This window comes from Capra hircus, chromosome 2 (genome assembly GCF_001704415.2).
Source record: "Capra hircus breed San Clemente chromosome 2, ASM170441v1, whole genome shotgun sequence".
NCBI classification, from domain to species: Eukaryota; Metazoa; Chordata; class Mammalia; order Artiodactyla; family Bovidae; genus Capra; species Capra hircus.
In genome coordinates this window covers 9,872,695-9,891,062 of record NC_030809.1, presented here as the reverse complement: position 1 = coordinate 9,891,062, position 18,368 = coordinate 9,872,695, and the positions used below count along the sequence as shown (strand labels likewise).

Genomic DNA, 18,368 nt, shown 5'->3' with positions numbered 1-18,368 from the left:
TTTTTTTTTTTTTTTTTTGCTTATTCATTTGTTTGGCTATGCCTGTTGTGGCATGCGGGCTCTTTTAATTACGGCATGTGGGATCTAGTTTCCTGAGCAAGGATGGAACCTGGGCCCTATGCACTGGGAGCACAGAGTTTTAGCCACTGGACCACCAGGGAAGTCCCCGATATTACATTCTTATAATATAACCTTGTATATAACCTTGTCAGTGAAGGTTCAAAGAGACTTTAAAATCTGACGAAATAGTACAGATATATCTTTTAAAAAAGTGAAGGCAAACGGAACAAACTGTAACAGCTGATAATTCAGAATGGTGAACATTTTGATGTTCGCTATATTATCTTTATACTTTCAAATTTCCAAGGAATCTTAACCACAGGACTGCCAGGAAAGTCCCCCTTAAAAATAATTAGAGGGGACGTCCCTGGTGGCTCAGATGGTAAAGGATCTGCCTGCCAGTGCAGGAGACTCAGGTTTGATTCCTGAGCCAAGAAGACCCCCTGGAGGGGGGCATGGCAACCCGCTCCAGTATTCCTGCCTGGAGAATCCCATGGACGGAGGAGCCTGGCGGGCTACAGTCATTGGAGTTGCAAAGAAGCGGACACGACTGAGCAACAAACACACACACACACGCCTTGGTGGTCCAGGGCTTAAGAACCCACCTGCCAATGAGGGGACATGGGTTTGATCCCTGGTCTGGGAAGATGGCACACGCTACACAGCAACTAAACCCATGTGTCACAGCTACTGAAGCCCGCGTGCCTGAGCCCATGCTTTGGCACCAAGAGAAGCCACCGCAACAGAAGCCCGCGCTCTGCAAACAGAGAATAGCCCCAGCTCACCACAACTAGACGAAGCCTACGTGCAGCGGCAGAAACCCTCTGTAGTCCAAAGAAGACATTAATTAATTACAACAAATAAATAATTAGAGCAGGGGAAAATGTTTGCGGGACTGAAGGTGTGAAGGCCTTTGAGTGCCATGTCAAGAATGCAGTGGGGGGAAGGGCATGGCTCAGAAAGTTCTCCCCGAAAACTGCAGAGAGTGTGGGAACAATAAAAAATTTCCTTTAACCATTCAGGCTAGAGTTTTCTAACGTGTGGACAGGACCACTTGCATCAAAATCTTCCAAGGGCATTCAATAAAATTCAACCCCTGGGGCTTTCTCCTCTGGCTTACTAAATTCTAGCATCTCCAGCAAGGTTAAGCAATCTGTACCTGAGAAGGTGGAGAAGTAGCAAGTTCAGGGAAAGGTTGGGGCTGTGATTAGTACCTGTGGAGATGGAAGTGCCCATAGGACTTCTGTCTGAGAGTGGATATAAGAGTCTCAGGTTCACCAATGGGTGTTAATCAGATTCATTGTCCAATCTCCCACAGCAGGTAGCACAAGGACTTGCACATAGTAGGTGCTAAAAGTTTATTGAGTGAATTAAGAATTTAGCTTAAGGGACTTCCCTGGTGGTCCAGTAGCTAAGACTTCGAGCTCCCAGTGCAGGGAGCCTGGGTTTAATCCCTGGTCCAGGAACTAGATCCCTCATGCTACAATTAAAGATCTCATGTCCTTCAACTAAGACCCAGAGTGGTCAAATACATAAATAAATATCTGAAGAAAAGAATGTAGCTTCAGAGCCAATCACTCAATCACAAATTCTACCTTCTTACCAACTCTCTCCTGGCTACCTAGCATGCAATGTATCTTCATGGTGGCCATCAGCCCAAAGGAGTGGGAAAAACTTGGACTTCAGAGTCAGACAGAGTTGAATTCACACCTGATTCCCCTTATTCCCAGCTCTGTGGCCACAAGTGAGTCTCCCCTTGGAACCTGGTTTTCTCAGAGGCAAATAATGTCGTTCATTCAGCCTCTTTTGCCCTCCTGGAGTTTGCAACCTAAGGAGGTAATGGTAGTAGACAACAAATGTAGTAAGTAGGTTTATTATACCATATGACAATGTGAGAATTGCTATATAAAAAAAGGAAAAAAGCAGCAGAGTGAGGGCTGGGCCTGAGTGGTAGTGGCAACAGTGATCAGGCTGGGGAAACGTCATTATTAGTTAGCACTATCATGTTGTAGGCCACGTTGACTCAGACAGTAAAAAGCCACCTGCCATGGAGACCCCGGTTCGATCCCTGGGTTGGGAAGATTTCCTGGAGAAGGGAATGGCAACTCACTCTAGTATTCTTGTCTGGAGAATTCCAAGGACAGAGGAGCCTGGCGGGCTACAGTCCATGGGCTGGGAAGGAGTCAGACACGAGTGAGTGAGTAACACACATGCAGGCCACGCTGAGGAGGATTTGCGGAAGTGATGGGATGTGGAGGGTTTTGTGGAGGGATGTGATGGAGTGGACCAAGTGGATAGCTAGAGAAGAGTATTCCAGGCAGAAGGAACAGCAAGCGCTAAGGCACTGAGAGAAGTGTGGATGGCACTGTGTGAGAAACAGCAAGGAGGCCGCATGGTTGGAGTGGAGTGAGTGATGGAAGAAGAGGGCCTTGCAGGGCTGTGATGTTACATGACAAAGGAAAGAAGGAAGTGAAGTCAGTTACCGAGAGCCAACAACGTGCAAGAAACTGAGCTTTGTGTATTAATATATCAGCTATTTAATCTTTGCACTAACTTTCAAGGCATATATTCAGACCTCACCCCCCTTTTATAAAACTGAGTGACAGAGACAAAACCTGACTTCCTCTTGATGTAAGTGGCCCAGAGGATCTTTTCCAAGTATGACAGGTTGTTTGGTACTCATCTGTCATAGCTATAGCAAGTCCATAAAATTCCCACTACTTAAAATTTATTTGGCTTTGCTGGATCTTAATTTGGGCACATGGGATTTTAGTTCCTGGATCAGGGATTGACCCTATGTCCCCTGGGGTCAAGGTAGACTGGACAACCAGAAGGAGGATTTGCATAAAGGCTGGAGGGATGAGATGGAGTAGGCCCAAGTTCCCATGACTTTTACCCAAGGAGGGACACAGAAGGACAGACATGGCCTAAACAAGGGGAGATGCCGCCCAGGGCCAGGCATCTAGAGATGGTTCTGGATCTGCAGGAGAGGAGTCTGCAGAGACACGGCCCCTGTGAGTCAAGAGCAATGTGAGCCTGCAACAGTAACAAAATAGGACTTGCCAAAATGGGGTTACAAGTATTGCAGCATATATTAACTGATGACCTTTAACAAGAGAGATTTCCCTGGCGCTCAGACAGTAAGGAGTCTGTCTGCAAGGCGGGAGACCTGAGTTTGATCCCTGGGTTGGGAAGATCCCTTGGAGAAGGAAATGGCAACCCACTCCAGTGTTCTTGCCTGGAAAATCCCATGGACAGAGAAGCCTGGCAAGCTACAGTCCATGGGGTCACAAAGGGTCAGATACAACTGAGCAGCTTCACTTTCTTTCTTTTAACAAGATAATGCTTTAAACATGCAGAATACACAATATAATTAATCTAAAATTTTAAATTCAAAATATAATTTTAAGAAATTATTAAACTCATAGTTTGCCACAGGAGTCCTGGTCTGATAATCAGTTTCTCAGATGTGAGGGATTTTTTTTTTCTAGCCAGCATTTCTGTGTCTGAATGTGGCCCTAACACCAAAGGTCTGCATTTGAGGCCCTCAGTGCGTGTAAATGAAGATACAGATGGTAAAGGTAAGTGGTACTGCTGTGTGCTGCCCCGAGTTCCACATGTATATTGGCTAAGATCTTAGAACAGCCCCATGAGACTGGCATTGTTGTTGCCCACATGCGATGGAGAAAGAAACTGTGAAACAGGGAGGTCGACTGACTTACCCAAGGTTTTCTAACTACTGAGTGGAGATGGGGGGATCTGAACCTAGAGAATCTGGCTAGGCTCTTTTTTTTTTTTTTTTTAAGATTTATGTATTTTATTTCTGCCCGCGCTGGGTCGTGGTTGCTGTTCTCGGGCTTTCTCTAGTTGCGGCGAGCAGGGACTGCTCGTCATTGCTGTGCGTGGGCTCCTCACTGTGGTGGCTTCTCTCGTTGCAGAGCAGAGGGTCTAGGCCTACGAGCTTCAGCAGTTGTGGCACACGGGCTTAGTTGCTCCTCAGCATGTAGCATCTTTCCAGACCACGCTTGGAACCGGTGTCCCCTGCATTGGCAGGCAGATTTTAACCACCAGACAGCCAGGGAAGCCCCAGATCTGGCTAGATTCTTAACCTTAACTTTTATGTTCTACTGTGTGGTCCAGGCTGGGCCTTGGTTATCCTGGGTGGTTTTTCCTAAGGGCTCTTTCTTGGCACTGTCATGCTGGTGAAACCTTCTCCAGGCTGTGGAGGATCTCAGGGCTGGTATTTCCTGGTCCTCACGGGATCTACTACTTCCCAGGCTGGTACCCAAGGACTGACTGGAGACTGAGGAGGATCAGAGCATACCGTTGAATGTTGCCCTCAAGACTGGAAAGAACTGGGAGTTTCCTGATGGTCTAGTGGTTAGGATTCGGCCCTTTCACTGTTGCAGCCCAGGTTCAAGCCCTGGTCAGGGAACTGAGGTCCTGCAAGCTGTGTGGCGTGGGAAAAAAAAAAAGCTGGAAAGGTCTCAGGGTTCCCTCTCCATGTCACCTGCATAAAGTCCCTCCACTAACCCCACATGTGCCCTTCTTTTTGCTATATTGAACCTGTGGTGTTTTGAAAGAGCTCTGGATTAAGACGTAAGAAAACTAACTTAAATCCTGGATCCATTATCTAACAGCTGTGTTATCTTGGCCAAATGGCTTTATGTTTAAATCTTCATTTTTTTCCATCTGTAAAGTGGAAATGAGAGTAATGGCTACTATTGAGCAACAGGACTTGGGACATTGGTAAACCTGGAGCCCTTGGGTGTAAATCATACAGGACTGAACCGTTGTGAGGCATAATGCCATTATTCTCATTCTTGCCCCAAATGCTTTTCTTCTCTTCAGTTATTTCCATTATAGCTGATGTTATCCTTTCGTCTGCTGTCAGGTGACACAAGGCCCTTGGCTTTCTCTGAAGGCTCTTCTGGGCTCTTCTGTCATCTTGCAAGTAGCTGGACCTGTGCCAGGAGAATGTGAAGTACAGAGAATCAGTTTCACGTTGGCACCTTCAGTCACAATCACATCACTCTCGTATCATTTGAATATACCTTCTTGTGAAAGGAGAGCATATCTTATGAAAAGTGCACAGATCATGAGCACTCGGTGGGTTATCACAGTATAACCTTTGTATCCACCACCCATGAAAGAAAAGGAACAGTATCAGCCCCTAGAAGCCCTTGTTGTACCCACTTTGTGCCCCCTCCCAATCACTGCTGCCTCCTTCCTACCCATTATGTCTGTGTTACCAAAGCCTAACACAAATCCTTGTCAAGAAGCCCATAAACAGTTGCTAAACTGAACTGAGCCCCTTTGAAATAATTTTGTGATCTTAAGGTAATCACTTCAACTTCCTTGGCCTTGATTTACTCTTCTGAAAAACAGGGATGGCATTTCAGTAATTTCAAGTTTTCAGTCCTAGCTGTACACTAGAATCACCTGGGGAATCTTTTGAAAAACTGTCCACCATTCTTGGGCTCTGGATATGAACCTCTGAAGGTCCCAGGTAGTGGTGGTTTTTCATAGCTTTCCAAGGATTCCAGTGTACAGCCATGATCACTTGAATCTTACCAGTTCCAATCAATACACAATCACATATACATTCAAATCTCAGTTCCACCCCTGCTGTGGGTTGAATTTTGTCCTCTGCAAAGATGTTCTTTCTAACCCCCAGCACCTGAGAATGTGGACTCATTTGAAAACAGGGTTATTGAAGATGAGCAAACTAAGATGAAGCCGTTAGAGTGTGTGTGTGTGTGTGTGTGTGTGTGTGTGTGTGTGTTAGTCACTCAGTTGTGTTCAACTCTTTTGTAGCCGGCCAGGCTCCTCTGTCCATGGTATTCTCCAGGCAAGAATATTGGAGTGGGTAGCCATGCCCTTCTCCAGGGGGTTTTCCCTACCCAGGGATCGACCTGGGGTCTTCTACATTGCAGGCAGATTCTTTACCATCAGAGCTGCCAGGGAAGCCCAGCAGGTCTTTAGGGTGGGCCCCTAATCCAATGTGACTGGAAGCCTTGCAAAAAGAGGGAATCCTGGACCCAGAGACAGAGGCCCAGACAGATCACCAAGTTGAAAGGTTGCTGTTGAATCACGACGCTGGGATTTTTGGCTCCTGGAGGAGAAGAATTTAATCTGGGGCCAGAGACGAGGCTTGATCATTTAGAGCTTTTGTGTAATAAAGTTTTATTAAAGTATAAAGGAGATAAAGTTTTTGACATAGGCATCAGAGGTGGGCAGAAAGAGTACCCCCTCTGCTAGTCTTTAGTTGGATATTATATAGTTATTAGGAGTCTGTTAATGAAAGAAAGGAATGTCTTAAAACTTAGAATGGCACCAGGCCCCTTACTCATAAGATGTATTTGGGGATAATTCTGGCACCAAATGGCTTATTTTGGGCCATAAAATGATTAACTTGAATTTTGAAGAAGGGCAGATTATTTTTAAAAAAATATCACTAGTTTGTTTCCTCCTGCTGCTTAAAAAAGATAAAAATGTCTGACACTTACAAACTATTTCCTCTGTTTAGAGACCCCTGGCCTTCCTGCCTGTTACCCTCTCAAAGTGAAGACTGGCGTTACAATGGAGCACCAAAGATTGCTGCAAACCACCAGAAGCTAGGAGAGATACCTGGAAGAGATTCTTCCTCAGAACCCTCAGAAGTCCTCTGCTGACCCCTTGACTTCAGACCTCTAACCTCCAGTATATGAGACAATAAATTTCTATTCTTTAAGCCACTCAGTTTGTGGAACTTTGTTACAGCGGTCCTAGAAAATCAACATAACTATTTTGATACTATCCAAGGAACTTTCTTGACCTGTTTCTTCATCTGCAAAGCTGGAAGCATCATCATGGTTCCACCTCCTGGGCTCCATTCTAAACACTTTGCATAGATTATCTCATTTAGCCATCACATATACTTTGCTACTGGCTTCCTTGGTAGCTCAGGCGATAAAGACCCTGTCTGTAGTGTGGGAGACCAGGGCTCGATCCCTGGGTTGGGAAGGTCTCCTGGAGAAGGAAATGGCAACCAACTACAGTATCCTTGCCTGGAAAATCCCATGGACAGAGGAGCCTGGTGGGCTGCAGTCCATGGGGTTGTAAAGAGTCGGGCGCGACTGGAGCCACTAACACAACATAGTTTGCTACAGCAGGTATAGGTACTCCTGTTATCTCCACTTTTACAGATGAGATAGCTGTGTAACAGAGGTTAAGTAATTTGCTCAAGGTCACATGGTAACTAAATGTCTAAGGCAATAAAACATTATTCACGTTTCCTGGGAAGTCTCCATGAGACTGCGAAGGTGGATGTGAACAGCGCTTTGTCATTAGCACAGCATTTTACCCTTTTTAAAATTAGAATCTCTGTAGATGCTGGACTTTGGCCATCTCTGACTTCCCTTCTCTTTTGACGCGATCCTTCCTTTCCTCGGCGACAGGGGTCGCTGCATCGCGCGGGCACTGACAGGTCCTTCTAGCCCGCAGCGCCGGCTGCTCGCTGGTGCCTATAAGTGGCAGTACCGAGCTCAGTAGACAGCAGTCAGCCGCCGCCGGTGCCAGGGCTGGGGCTGCAACTGGAAGTGGAGCTGGACGCGGAGGAACTGAAGCTGGGCCAGGGCGCAGCGCAGCACGGCGCCGGGGCCGCAAGGAGGGGCATTTCGCTGCTGGCCCACCGCGAGCCACCCCCAGCCCACGCCAAGGCGCCCTTTCTCCAGGCCGCCTGCCTCCGCCTTCCGCCTCCCTCCATTTCCCCGGAATCTCAGCCCGGCGCGCCTGCACCCCGGTCCTTCTTTGGGTGGGGAAGCTCCCGGCCGCTGTCTGGTTTCACTCCTTCCTCGCAGCCTGGGCTCTCAGCTCCCTTTCTTTTCCTGGAGTGGGTCCCACCCCCTTCGATCCCCTTCTTCTAGCTCAGGCTCTCTACTCCTTCCCTTAGCAAGAGTCCCAGCAGCTCAGCCACTCTTCTCAGCAGAGGGTCCCCGCCTTCCCTTTTCCTTGCCTGCGGTCCACCCCCATCCTGTTCCTTCCTCTGTCCCTAGGGTGCTGCCTCTCCCCTCCCCCACCCCCTTTCCCAGGCCTGGAGTTCCAAACCTTTTGGTCTCCTCTTATGGTCCTAACTGGGTCCTGGTCCCTCTTCCCCAGTTTGGCGTTCTAGATCGGGAACCCAGCCTTCTTTCCACCTCCAGAGGACTGCTTCCACAAAAACACATCTCTCAAACATGAACTTTGCCTAGAGATTCTCGCAGTCTCTCCTGCCCCCTCCTGCTGACCCCTTGCTACCTATGTCCCAGGTCTTACTCTCATTTTGCTAAGGGTCGGGGGGGTGGGTAAGCAGCGGGATGCTTCTGTGGTCTGGCGCCAGTGGCCTCCCTCCGCCTCGAATCTTTCCGTCGTTGCTTGTGGTGGTAGCCTTGGTGGGGCTGCTGCCCGTTCTCAGAAGCCATGGCCTCCAGCCCAGCCCTACCGCCAGCACCATCAGAGGCTCAGAGCCGCCCCGAGAACGCTCAATTGGGGATGTCACCACCGCCCCACCGGAGCTCGCCCCCGAGAGCCGCCCAGTTAACCATTCCTTCGCTGAACACAGCCCAAAGGCTCGAAAGGCCTTTCCAGTCCTGGGCATCGACTACCAACACGTGCGCACACCCTTCGAAATCGCCCTTTGGATCCTACTGGCCTGCCTCATGAAGATAGGTAAGTCCACCTCGCCCCCGATGCTTCCGCTGTCCCCTAGCTGAGGAGCCTGTTCCCATCCTTACCACTTGAAGCTGCCCCGGAATGAGGGTCTGGACTGGCGCTGTCTAGTAGGCGGCCTCCATCCGGCCATCTTGATGCTTCTCAAACTTGAGCTCTGCGGCCTCCTCACATGGGAGCGGGGTATTGCTCACGGGAGAGAGCGGGACTGGAGGATGCTTCTGGTCCTAGGTACCTTCAGCAAGGCTCCCAGGCCTGGCAGGCCTCCTCTGGAGCCAGGTGCCCAGCTGTGTGTGTGTGAGACAGGCGTGGCACAGTCTCCTCTGTCACCAGCCACCAGTGTAATTACATGCTTCATGGAAGGCTGTTTCAGGACGGAGGATCTTTCTACTTGGTTTGCCTAAGGAGTTTGAGTAGAGTGGGCAACGTGTGTGCTGGAGACTTACAGGTGTGGTGGAAGATGAGGCCTCACTGTATTCTCACCTTCCTTCCTTCATCCCTGGAGTGTTATCCATCAGCTCTGCCTGCCCAGGCTGGTCAGGAGCCCCTGAGTCAGTTTCCTGCCTGGGAATGCCATTCTTTATACGGTTTATGGGACAGGGGGCCTTGGGAATTCCTGAAGTCTGGTTTGAGGTGGGGGAGGGGGAGTGGAGGATGGTCAAGCTCACCTCCAGGTTGCACCCTGCTGCATCTCAACGTGCTGTCCAGCCGGGCCAGTCATGGTGGCCTGCCTGCTACTCAGCCAAGTGGGAGAGGGACGGGTGGAGAAGCTCAGGATGTTCTAATATGAAGAGACTTTGAAATGTTCTTTTTGGAAGAAGGAAATAGAAAAGTGGTTCCCCTCCAGAGGCTGTCTCCCCGCTAGGTCTGGGCACTCTGTCCTGCTGGGTGATAGATGCTGGAGATGCTCCAGGTGATAGGTGCTCCAGATGCTGCTGGAGCTCCCCAGAGCCTGCCCGACCCAGAAGTCCCTGGAAGTGGTGTCCTGGGGGGCTTTGACATCCGCCTTTGCCTTTTTAGCCCCAGCCAGCTGTGGAAGGCACGAGGGCCTGGGACTCTGCTGGTTTGGGTTTGGAGAGTTTGTGATTCTTGGCAGGAAGCCTTGCAGCTCTCCCAAGGACATGCGGGAGCTGAGGGCGATGCCAGGCTGGTATGAGGCAGGCTCCGGGACATGCTGCAGGAGGGCTCGGGTGCTTCTGTCGTGACAGATCGAGGAGCTGGCTTCCTGATTCAGGGCTTCGGTCCTGTGACAGTGGCAGGCCTGTACAGGGGGCTGGGCCACCAGCACCTATCCCCTGATGGCAGCCCCGAAAAAAAGTCAAGGCCAGGGCAAGGGGAGTTGTGTGTACTGATTCTGACAAATACGTGACCTTGAACAAACTGGGCTTTTTTCTGCAGGTCTCGCCCACCTGTGAAACCGGCAAGAATCTCTAAATTTGACCATCCATTGAATCCTGAAGCCCCTGTGTCCTAATTTGTTGTAAGAAGCTGAAGTGACTGGTGTGTCATTTGCCTGTGTGAGACCAGGAAGAGGCCTCACAGGCACTATTTATAAATTGCCCTCCTCCTCTCTCCAACCCCGTCACCTCCCAGCCGCACCTGGCATTGTGTTAGGGTATGGGGGGGCGGGGGGACTAGTGCACGCACGTGGGTCTCAGTGACTTCTGGTAGGTCGACAGCATGACCACTAAGCTCCTACTCTGGACAGCCAGGAGTTGGTCCATGCAGGCCTGACTCCAGTCCCAATGGGACCAGGTTTGGCCTGATTTGTCCCCACCAAAACTGTGCCAGGGCCCCGGGAAGTTGGCAGAGGTGGTGCCATGACACGGGTGTCAGCCTAGAAGTTAGGAAACTTGGCCTTTTGTCCCGTCTCCCTTGTGACCTTGGGCCAGTGACGCCTCCTCACTTGTCAGTTGATCTTTGTGGCTTCTTCCAGGTCTGACATTTCTGCCATTCCACTGACTTGGGTAACCCTGGCAAGTCATTCAGCCTTGGGCCATAGTTTTCCCATTGTAAAAGTGAGGATGCTGGATATGATCTCTGAGGGCCTTTGCAGCTGCAAGAGACTGTCTCTGCTTTGACAGGACGTTTTTCTGCCTCTGGAAACAGAGGTGCCCTCGCACCCGGCCATCCTGGGGAAGAGAATAGAAAGGTGATCTTGAGGGTCCCTGTTCAGGTGGCCGAAAGTGAAAGCCCATTTCCCCCTTGTGTTGGCTATCTGTTGTTTGGCCACACAGCTTGAGGGATCTCAGTTCCCCACCCAGGGACTGAACCGAGGTTACGGCAGTCAGAGCCTGGAATCCTAACCACTCGGCTACCAGGGAACTCCCCCCGCCCCTTTGCAGTGTTGAACTGAGGCTGGCACCCCTCTGGCCCTTACCCTCTCTGACCCTCAGTTTTCTCAAGTATAAAAGGGGGAAATGCTAGCATCCAGTTATGATGCTGCTGACGTGGTGAGGACAGAAATTAACGCGCGTGAAGCTGCCTTTGTGCTCACAGGAAGCGCTCAGTGAGGTGCAGCCACCCCTGTTGGTAGTTTAACCACCTCAGGTAAACGCCTCCCCACTTCGGCCTCCTAGAGCCTTCCTCGGAGGCTGGAGGATTACGGATCTCTCGGCCTAGGCTGCCACCCGGAGCCCTTCCTTCAGGTTTCAGGAAGGACTGAAAGTCAGTCCCACCGACTTTATTCTTCTTTTCCCTTTAGCAGGTCCTGTGGGGAAGGGACATGGTGCCAGCTGACTCCGGGGGGTGGGCTGTGGGACCGAGGCCATGCTCGCTCTCAACTACACTCTGGAGCCTTGGAGTTCACCTTGGGGTCTTGCCTCTTCTCTCAGTGCTCCAGCGTAGGTAGGCGCCCTGTTGGAGGCCTCATTCTGTCATCTGTGACAGCTGCTTCCCTTGCACATCACCTCTCCTTTAAGAACAGAAGGTGCTGTGTGCAGTTCTCACTCTTGTCCAGGTCGTGGAGCAGAGCCTCATGTAGACACTGGCCGAGGGCGGATGGCGTTAGAGCTGAAGATTAAAAAGAATTCTTCACCTGTACACCCATGGCTGATTCGTGTCAATGTATGGCAAAAACCACTACAATATTGTAAAGTAATTAGCCTCCAATTAAAATAAATATATAAATTTTAAAATAATAAAATGATGCTACTAAAAAAAATTATTTTGGCCGCACAGGCGTGGCATGTGAAATCTTACTTCCCAACCAGGAATTGAACCAGTGCCCTCTGCAGTGGAAGCAGAGTCTTAACCCCTGAACCTCCTGGGGAAGGCCCTAGAGCTGAAGTTCTAGAGGAGATGCTTCTGGGTTCTTTCTGAGTGACTCAGTGGGTGACATGGGGCAAGTCTCTTCCCTTCTCAGGCCTTTTCTCTCTCTGACAGTCTCCTTTTCCAGGGGATCTTCCCAACCCAGGGATCGAACCCAGGTCTCTCACATTGCAGGCGGATTCTTTACCAGCTGAGCCACACGGGAAGCCCGACAGTCAGGGATTCTTGCCTTTTTCCTCGTGGGGAGGGCCTAGTGACGTGAGTGGGGGGTGAGCCCCCTGGGAGGACTGTGAGAATGACTCCAAGCCCTGGGTAGGACCACGCCGCATCCCACCCCATCCCACACTGGGGTTTGAACCCTGCATGAATCCCGCTTTGTCTCTCTGTTTACCTGGCTTCCAGTCCTGTGTGTGTTTCAAGGGAGCGCCTCGCTGTAACCCAGCTCTCTACTGGCACCCCATACAGCTGTTTACCCACGTCCAGCTCCTGGCAGCCCGTGAAGCAGGTATTCAACTCGTCTCCTGACCACAGACAAAAAAAAAAAAAGCCTTCCTTTGTCCCTTCACATCTTATAGCTTTTTTGGTTTTGGTCTTTGCAAGGTGGATCCTGATGTGTCCTCCTCAGAACGGGTCTGTGAGGAGGGGAGATGGGGGTCGTTATTGCCCAGTTCACACGTGTGGATATCAGACCCAAAGGCTGGTTTCCTGTGTAAGACTAGAACTCGCTTCTCTCACTTCTCAGGAGAGAGGAACAACTTGAAGGTCACCTTGAAACTGTCCCTAGAAGCCCAGGTGGAACTCTCCAGAAAGGAAAAGGTGACCTTTTTCTCTTTGGGAAGAAACAGCAGAATACCCGCGGGACAGGCCTGGGAGGGAGGTTCAGGCAGGAGCCCTGGGTCCCGGGGCGCCAGGGCACTTGGAGGGCCTCTGCTGGTCATGTGGCCTGGGCTTCACTCAGCTGAGCCCCCATGAGATGCCCCTCTCCTCTCTGTCCTGCCCCTTGTGGCTGCTCCCCCTCCAGTTCTGGTGGGAAGGACAGACAAGGTCACAAAGTCTGGGCTCTGCCTCTGGTACCTGCGTGACCAGGCACCTGGTGTCTCTGAACCTGACTTGCCTCATCAGGAGGGTGAGGATGCCGTCTCTCTCTTCCAGCATCGACACAGAGGCCGAACGTGGGATACCCAGCATGGAGTCCAGCGCTGTGGCGGCTTTTCAGGGCCTGTTCAGGTTCCTCCCCTTTGGGCGGTCTTCCCAGGCCACTCCAGCCCACAGCCATTGCTTTCATTTCTCCCCCAAAGCCGTATCCCTTATTGTTTATCCACAGCTTTGGCATCCGGCCTAGCCTGTCCTGTGACATCTCTTCTGTTGGGGGGCTGTGTGTTTTAAAAAGAATTACCATTTATTGAGTATCTGCAGAGTAGTGTCAGGCAGAAGTAATCACGTTTAATTCTTGCTAAAATTGGATGAGATAAAGGCTATCTCTGTTTCACAGATGAGGAAACAGCTCAGGGGGGTTATCCGCTGTGATGTGGAGCTGCCGTTCTCTGCTTGAGTCATGGCACAGCCTCCTCTCAGGGTACAGCTGCATCTCCCACCCTCACGTTCCCCTCAGCAGATGCCTGGCCTCTGCAGGGAGTAGCTGCCCAGCTCACCGCACCTGCTAGCAGGGATTTTAGTACTCCCTGTCGGAGCTGGCGGCTTCCCAGGTGGCTCAATGGTAAAGAATCTGCCTGCTAATGCAGGAGACGTGAGTTCGATCCTTGGGTCAGGAAGATCCCCTGGAGAAGGAAATGGCAACCTACTCCAGTATTCTTTCCTGGGAAATCCCAAGGACAGAGGAGCCTGGCGGGCTACAGTTCATGGGATTGCAAAGAGTCGGACATGACTTAGTGACTGACCATGCACGCCTTAGGGGCTGGCACTTGTTGATGGCAGGAGCTCTCTCCCTCCACCAAGAGAGCCATCGGGGTTCTGTGCCAGCATCCTCTGTCCCCGTGAGCCTGCATGTGTGCACCTGAATCCCGCAACTGGGCTGGGCCTATCCCTTGCCCTCTGCTAGCGACCCTGCCTGCCACCTCTTCGCTCTTTCAGTGGTCTGACCCAGCTTGCTTCTTCCCTGCTTGGACAGGGGAGGACCAATTAGAGGGTCGTTTCCTTTTGCCAGCAGGGGTGGCTAACCTTGTGATTACCATCTCCGGCCTCTGGGTGGGAAGGGTGCTGGGCTGCTTTGGGTTACCCTTGGGGCCCAGCAGGGTCCCCTGAGAGGCAGCCTCTGTGTTGAGAGCAGGTGGCACAATTGTCTTTAGCCCTTTAAGGCAAGTGGAGTTTAGTACTAATTCTCGTTAGTATTGTAACTTGTTTCCAAAGCACTTGCATATACACTGTTTAATTCTAATCTTCTCAGTGGTCCTGTGGGCTAGAATAGCAGGTGGTGCTTTTGTTTTCGTTAATATTTATTTATTTATTTGGCTGCACTGGGTCTTAGCTGCAGCGCACAGGGAGCTTCAGTTTTTGCTGTGGAATGGAAATTCTTACTTGGGACATGTGAGATCTAGTGCCCTGACCAGGGATCGAACCCAGACCCCTTGCCTTGGGAGCACGGAGTCCTGGCCACTGGATCACCAGGGAAGTCCCTCGCAAGTAGTACTGGTGTACCACTAATGACATCTAATGTAGCAGATGTCATTTGACATCGAAGGAACCTCAAGCAGTTCACTTAACAAGTAAGGACTCAGACCCCAGACTTATAACCCAAGACCCTATCCTCTTTCCTGCCTGGTCAGGTCATTGTGACGGGAGACCGGAGGTCCCAAGAGGCTTTAGCTAGAGTAAATGACCAGACACATCCCGGTTGACAGGAGGGACAGTTTCCTCTTGGAGGAAGGAAGGGCGAAAGAAGCCTGGTGGTTTGGGTTGCTCTGGAGCCCAGGCCACCTCAACTCCAAGTCCTTGACCCCTCACACACACCTAGTATTTGTATGAAGAAAGAGTGTGAGCATGTGAAGGCTGACTCAGCCTTGGGGTCTGTCCTTCTCCTAGCCTGTGGAGCAGCAAGCTTTTGAAATGGAGAGCTTTCCCTTTCCCTTGATGTGTTGCAGCCCCTCTGGGAGGAGAAAGGAGAGGCAGAGGAGTGAATTACAGCAGAAAACACGCAGGATGGGGCAGAAGAGGGAAAGTCAAGAGACCTGGGATCTGGTTCTAGCTTTTTGCCGCTTGTGTGACCTTTTAGGCAAGGCACCGCTTCTCTGAGCCCTCTTTGCTCACTCGCAGTATTTATATTAAATACTTGTTAATTATGTGAACCGTCACATATCAAGCTCCTGTTTGAGACGCTGTGTCAGATATTGCCCGGCTGGAAAGCACTGGGGTTGAAGCTCAGATCTGCGTGACTCTGGAGCTTGTGTTCTTTTCATCATCACGCCCTGATTCCCTTTCAGTTCAAAAGCTTTCTTTTTCCCGTGATCATTTTAAAATAGGGAGAATGAAGGCATTTCAAGTCTTGGCTGCTCTCTGTGGATCATTTCTTGGGTTGGGGGGGTAGTAAAACTGTGTGCCCCCCTCCCCCGCAAAGCCTTGCTGTGAAGCAAATAGGCCTTCTCGGAGGTGGTGGCATTCAGAAACACAGGAGGGACCTGGGCTCTCTTCGGGAACGCCAGCCTGTGTGCAGCTGGCTGGCAGGCCTGCCTCTCTCCCTCTATCCTCCTGTCTCCCCCCGCCCCACCCCGCCTTTCCTTCCGTGGTGGGGAGAGAAGGCTCACTCAGCAAACCCAGGACCTGGGTTATCCCTGAGTCATCCATCGCCTGTGTGGGCCTCCTTCTGCAGCGCTCACTCCCCCTGCAAATGTCTGAGTCAGACACGTCTCCCCAAGGTTGTCTGCACACACCGTGCTAGGCCCGACCATCTCTTTAGATGCCGGCAAGCATCAACTGGTACTTTAAGGCAGCCCGTGATTACATGTGGGTATTTTTAATCTTATAGGCTAATCTAATTTTAACTGAACTAGGTTTTGAGTTGGGCTCGGATCAGTGGGCTGCCCCCACCCCCTTCCCTGAGATCGTGCTGACTTTATTTCCTTCCCCCTTAAAGTTCTATCAACACATGAGGCCAGTTTGGGGGTCTGTTAGGTCAGACGTTGACCCTGAATTCTGACACTGACTTGATGAGAGCCTGGAGTTTCCCCAAATTACCCAGGCAAGCGCTTTCCTGAAAAGATAGCGTCCTTAAGCAGCTCTGAGCAAGATTCAGAAGAAGTCCTATTCTTCCCTAGTCCCCTTCCCAGTCCCTTGGGGGGCACTTGCCCCCTAAACCCAGACTGGCCCTTCCACAGTGCTGGGCCTATTTGAGACCAGGTCACGGAAGGCAAAGAGGTGACATCACGGACGTGTACCAGCAGAGTCTATAAGTTCACCAAAATAAGAAGCAGTTAACATTTACATAGCACTTTTGTGTGCCAGACAAACTCACAGAGGCTCTGGCTTTGGGCTGACCAGCCAGGACTGAGGGCAGCTAATTAATTCATCTGTTCCAGCTGAGGTCGTAGAGGGAAATGAGCCGAAACCCACCAGCAGGCTCTGAGCTTGGCGGCCCATCGGGGAACCAGGAAGAGTGAGAGACCCAGGCCCGGCTCACCAGGAGCTTCCAGTCTGCTTGGAGAAAATGGTCTCTCTGTGCTGAGGGCTGGGCAGACTCCTGGCAGAGGCAAAGTTCAGAGGGAAGAGGCAGTGCCCGAGGGCACAGATGGTTAGAGAAGGCTTCTCAGAGGAGGGGGAACTTGAGCCAGTCTTGAAGATGGAGAGGAATTAGGGAAGCAGGCAGGACAGAGAGCTATTCTTAGTACATGATTGCTACCAGAATGTCAGCCCTTTGAGGGCAGAGCCTTTGTTTGCTTTCTCCTCTGTGCCTGGCATGGAAGAAGGGCTCCAAAAGATCTGAGGGGACGAGTGAGTGTATGACTGACTTCCATGCAGAGATAGTGTCCGTGGGAAGGGTTTGAGGCAGCCAGGAGACCTGCCTGACACAGAGGGATGTCAGGCGCCAGCCAGCCCCCGCCTCTCCCATCTCCCTCTGCTTCGCGCTAATGGAGGGTCTGCAAGGACATCCTCTCAGAGCTGGGAGGGGTCTCTCTGGGAGAGTCTGGATCCATTTGGTTTGCCCTCAATTTGTGTAAGTAAAAGCAAGATACCAGAGCTTCCTCAGGGAGCCGCCAAGAGCCCTAATTGAATTTAGCTTTTCCCGGTAAGATTCCTCAAGTCATCAACCGCACCACGACTGTGAATTAATGAGACCAGTGGTCATAGACTACACGAAAAGGCAGTCTCGCTAATTTATAGTTACCCGGACAGGAGGACTTAAGGCTTCTCTCTGTTTCTATTTGTGTGTTAGAGGTGGGCTGGGGCCAGAATCTCCTTTCGGTGGCAGATTTATTTCTATAGCTTGAATACATAAAACACATTCATGGTAAAACAAAACAAACAGAAATAAAATCCAGCAGTAGAGAGGGGTATTAAGGTAAATGTTAGCCTCCTCGCTTCTCTGACCACCTCTACTGTCGCACTCCCCAGGTTACCCCTGTTAACTTTCTTGTGCACCTTTTCAGAACCTCTCGCGCATGTATGCGTGTGGGAGTGTGAGGACAAATTTAGCTTTTTTTAAAAAGTGTATTTTTAAAATGTGGTGTTTATTTTTGGCTGTGCTGGGTCTCCATTGCTGTGCAGGCTTTTGGGGGCTACTTTCCGGCTGCAGTGCACAGGCTTCTGATTGCCATGGCTCTTCTTGGGCAGAGCGCAGGCTCTAGAGCAGGCGGACTCCGGTGGTTGCATCATGTGGGCTCAGAAGTTGTGATTCCTGGGCTCTAGAGACTAGGCTCATGGGCTTAGTTGCTCCATGGCACGTGGGATCTTCCCAGACCAGGGATCAAACCCATGTCTCCTGCATTGGCAGGCGGATTCTTTACCACTGAGCCACCAGGGAAGCCCTCAGATTTAGTTTTTATAAAGCCACTTATATAAGGAAAAGAGCTCTAGGCTTGGAATCAGGGACCGGGTCTATGAATCAGGGACCTCTTTCTATGAGTATTGATCTGTGGCACGTCATTTTGCTTCCCTGGGCCTTACTTTCCCTGTCTGCCGGTTTCAGTTGCTGAAAGGCCCTCTGGGACATTCCTGTAGGAAAGGCAGTCATCCCAGGGGATCTCCTGCTCTTGTGAGGCCTGGGCCGCCTGGCTCTTGGAGGGAGATTTCTGCAGCCCCATTGTTTCAGGGAAGGGTCCACTGCTGTCATGACCCCTGGTTTCAAAGCACAGAATTCTCATATTCATGATCATGGTCATCTGCAACTCTGGTTCAGGGTT

General features: G+C 50.8%; 1 protein-coding gene across 1 annotated transcript in view; it reads left to right on the top strand.

The window, feature by feature from the left end:
• SLC9A1 (solute carrier family 9 member A1) overlaps positions 7,590-18,368 on the top strand; it is a 52,643-nt gene continuing 41,864 nt past the window's right edge. Inside the window, exon 1 of the mRNA XM_018056627.1 lies at positions 7,590-8,748. Within this exon, the coding sequence (XP_017912116.1) occupies positions 8,397-8,748 (352 nt within the window). The 5' untranslated portion in view covers positions 7,590-8,396. The remainder of the gene's footprint in view (positions 8,749-18,368) is intronic.